This window comes from Trachymyrmex septentrionalis, unplaced genomic scaffold (genome assembly GCF_001594115.1).
Source record: "Trachymyrmex septentrionalis isolate Tsep2-gDNA-1 unplaced genomic scaffold, Tsep1.0 scaffold97, whole genome shotgun sequence".
In the NCBI taxonomy this organism is placed as follows: domain Eukaryota; kingdom Metazoa; phylum Arthropoda; class Insecta; order Hymenoptera; family Formicidae; genus Trachymyrmex; species Trachymyrmex septentrionalis.
This window is the reverse complement of record NW_017306160.1, coordinates 431,994-434,305: the sequence shown is the minus strand read 5'-3', so window position 1 is coordinate 434,305 and position 2,312 is coordinate 431,994. Positions and strand designations below refer to the sequence as shown.

Genomic DNA, 2,312 nt, shown 5'->3' with positions numbered 1-2,312 from the left:
ATATATATATATATATATATATATATATATGTATACGTGTAATATATTCTTGTAAGAATTAGGAGAATTTTATCGCTAACTTATATACTTAAAACTTCGTGAATGTACATCGCTTAAAACTATTTGCATTTATATCTTCCTACTTATTTAATATATAAGAATATTCCTACTGCCATCCTAATCATTTCAATCAGATTTTGAGTAATTCATTTCAAAAACATATGAAAAAATATGCGAGACATTGGCTGATATTCATAGTCAATTCTTCTTTAAAATCATCTTAAGTACAACTTTATGATTGGTTTATGATGTCTTAACTCTCAGTACCCACAAAGGGTTAGCATAACCCCCCTCCCCCCTCCCTTCCGATTTTCATAGTTCAGATGTTTTTTTCCCTTTTCACTTATTGCAAAATATCTTTTATGTTATGACATTTTAGACTAACTCAAAAATTCTTTTTTTTTTTCAGTCTTCAAACAATAGATTAAAAAAAAATTAGTTAAAATCAATGCACTACAATCTACAAGCAAAAGAAAACGCTAGGTTACAAACCCGGATGTGAGTAGATAGGAACTTTTTTAAAATGTGGATACTGAAGGTTAAGATGGTCCTTAAGATGATCTTATGATGAAATATAAAAAGTGAATACCGACTACAGAATCGTATTAGTATTTTAAGACATTACTTAAGATAGTAATTCAATTAAGAACCGATTATGAACCCAAATCATTTTATCATTCTTGTACATAAATTGTAAACTTAGCTTTAACCATCTATATAAAGTTATATCTATATAAACATATATCTATATAAATTTATATCGAATTAAAAATATCAAAAATATTTTTTCAAGGAGATAAAGATCTATTTTTTATTATAACAATTAATGTACAAATTATCTCACAATCACTAGATAAAATTTGAATTGTATTCTCGATAATTGTAAATTTAATTTTTTTGGAGGATTATGAAAATTCTTCTCTAAACAAGAATGACAGGTTTCGACCTCATAACCAATGTAAAATATTTTAAAATATTGTATTCACAAATGAAAGTATACTTGAACTTAAGTAAAAGAAAAATTATCTATGCATATCTACAACTGTAAAAACATTTTTTTTATTTTTATATAAACTTTAAATCCATTACATTTATCATTAATATTTAGTGATAATGAAATACATTGCACAATTACTATTTTTTGTTTATAAGTAATATATCGACTGACCAATCATGCGAAAAATTACAAACTAATGCGACTAATAAAAAAGTAACTAATATAATAGTAGTCATTTTCAAACGGTAGTAACACAAATGTCAAATAACACTTCAATATATCTTTATTTATAATAAAAATATGTAAAGATATACAGACTGTATCTTTTAACATTGTAAATAATAAATACAATATATAAGTATATTGAGTTTTCAAAAAAGTTCATATAAGTTCCAACAGATGTTAATCAAAAATTTAATCCAGATCATTCTTAAACTTTATATAATGTGTATAATTTATAGTTACAGGTTATTAAATAGCTATAAACAAATTACGAATTAATTTCTCATCTATGTTTATAAAATATTTTTTTAAATTATTTAAATGTCATATTAATGTTTCAATGTTGCCTATCTCAGATTACAGCGCTGTTTATCATATGCGATTAGATATTGCTTTTATAGCTGAATATACCTTCTTTGCACTTAAAGTAAAATAGATATATGTAACAAAAGCGAAAAAGGAAGAAGGTTCTAGTGTAGCAATAAAAAATAAATTTAATATACATATTTTGGACTCACCATGCCACTGTGCTCTTGCGTATCCTCTGACAATCTTTTTGCTAACTTTTCCAACGTCATCCTGCACGTTGATTAAAATGTACTTAAATCTTCCGTGGCCATCGATGTCCACATCAGGCACATTGTCCAATAACTGAGACATCCTGACGAATTGACGTATACTCACTACACCTATAACAAAATATATATACAACAATAAATACAACATACAACATAATGTGACAAACAAATTGTTTCTATTTATATTTATGTATCACATCGCGTTGCAAACACATTGGTTGCTTTCTCTATTTAGTGACACAAGTCGTCACAAATATTATTCTATTTTTCTTAACCTTCAATAAGAAACAAAAATAAGATGACACTTGTGTCAACTTGTACCAAATGGAAAATATCTATTGTAATAATTGGAACTTTCCGACAACTTAATGAATTGACGTATACTTACTATACTTGTAACAAAATACCTACGCACAATAAACAATGCACATATAAAATACAACATAACCTATTTC

General features: G+C 26.0%; 1 protein-coding gene across 1 annotated transcript in view; it reads right to left on the bottom strand.

Moving 5' to 3' along the window:
- The window catches only part of LOC108756287, an 85,607-nt gene that overhangs the window by 82,866 nt on the left and 429 nt on the right, over window positions 1-2,312 (bottom strand). Inside the window, 1 exon segment of the mRNA XM_018499985.1 lies at window positions 1,798-1,968. Within this exon segment, the coding sequence (XP_018355487.1) occupies window positions 1,798-1,968 (171 nt within the window).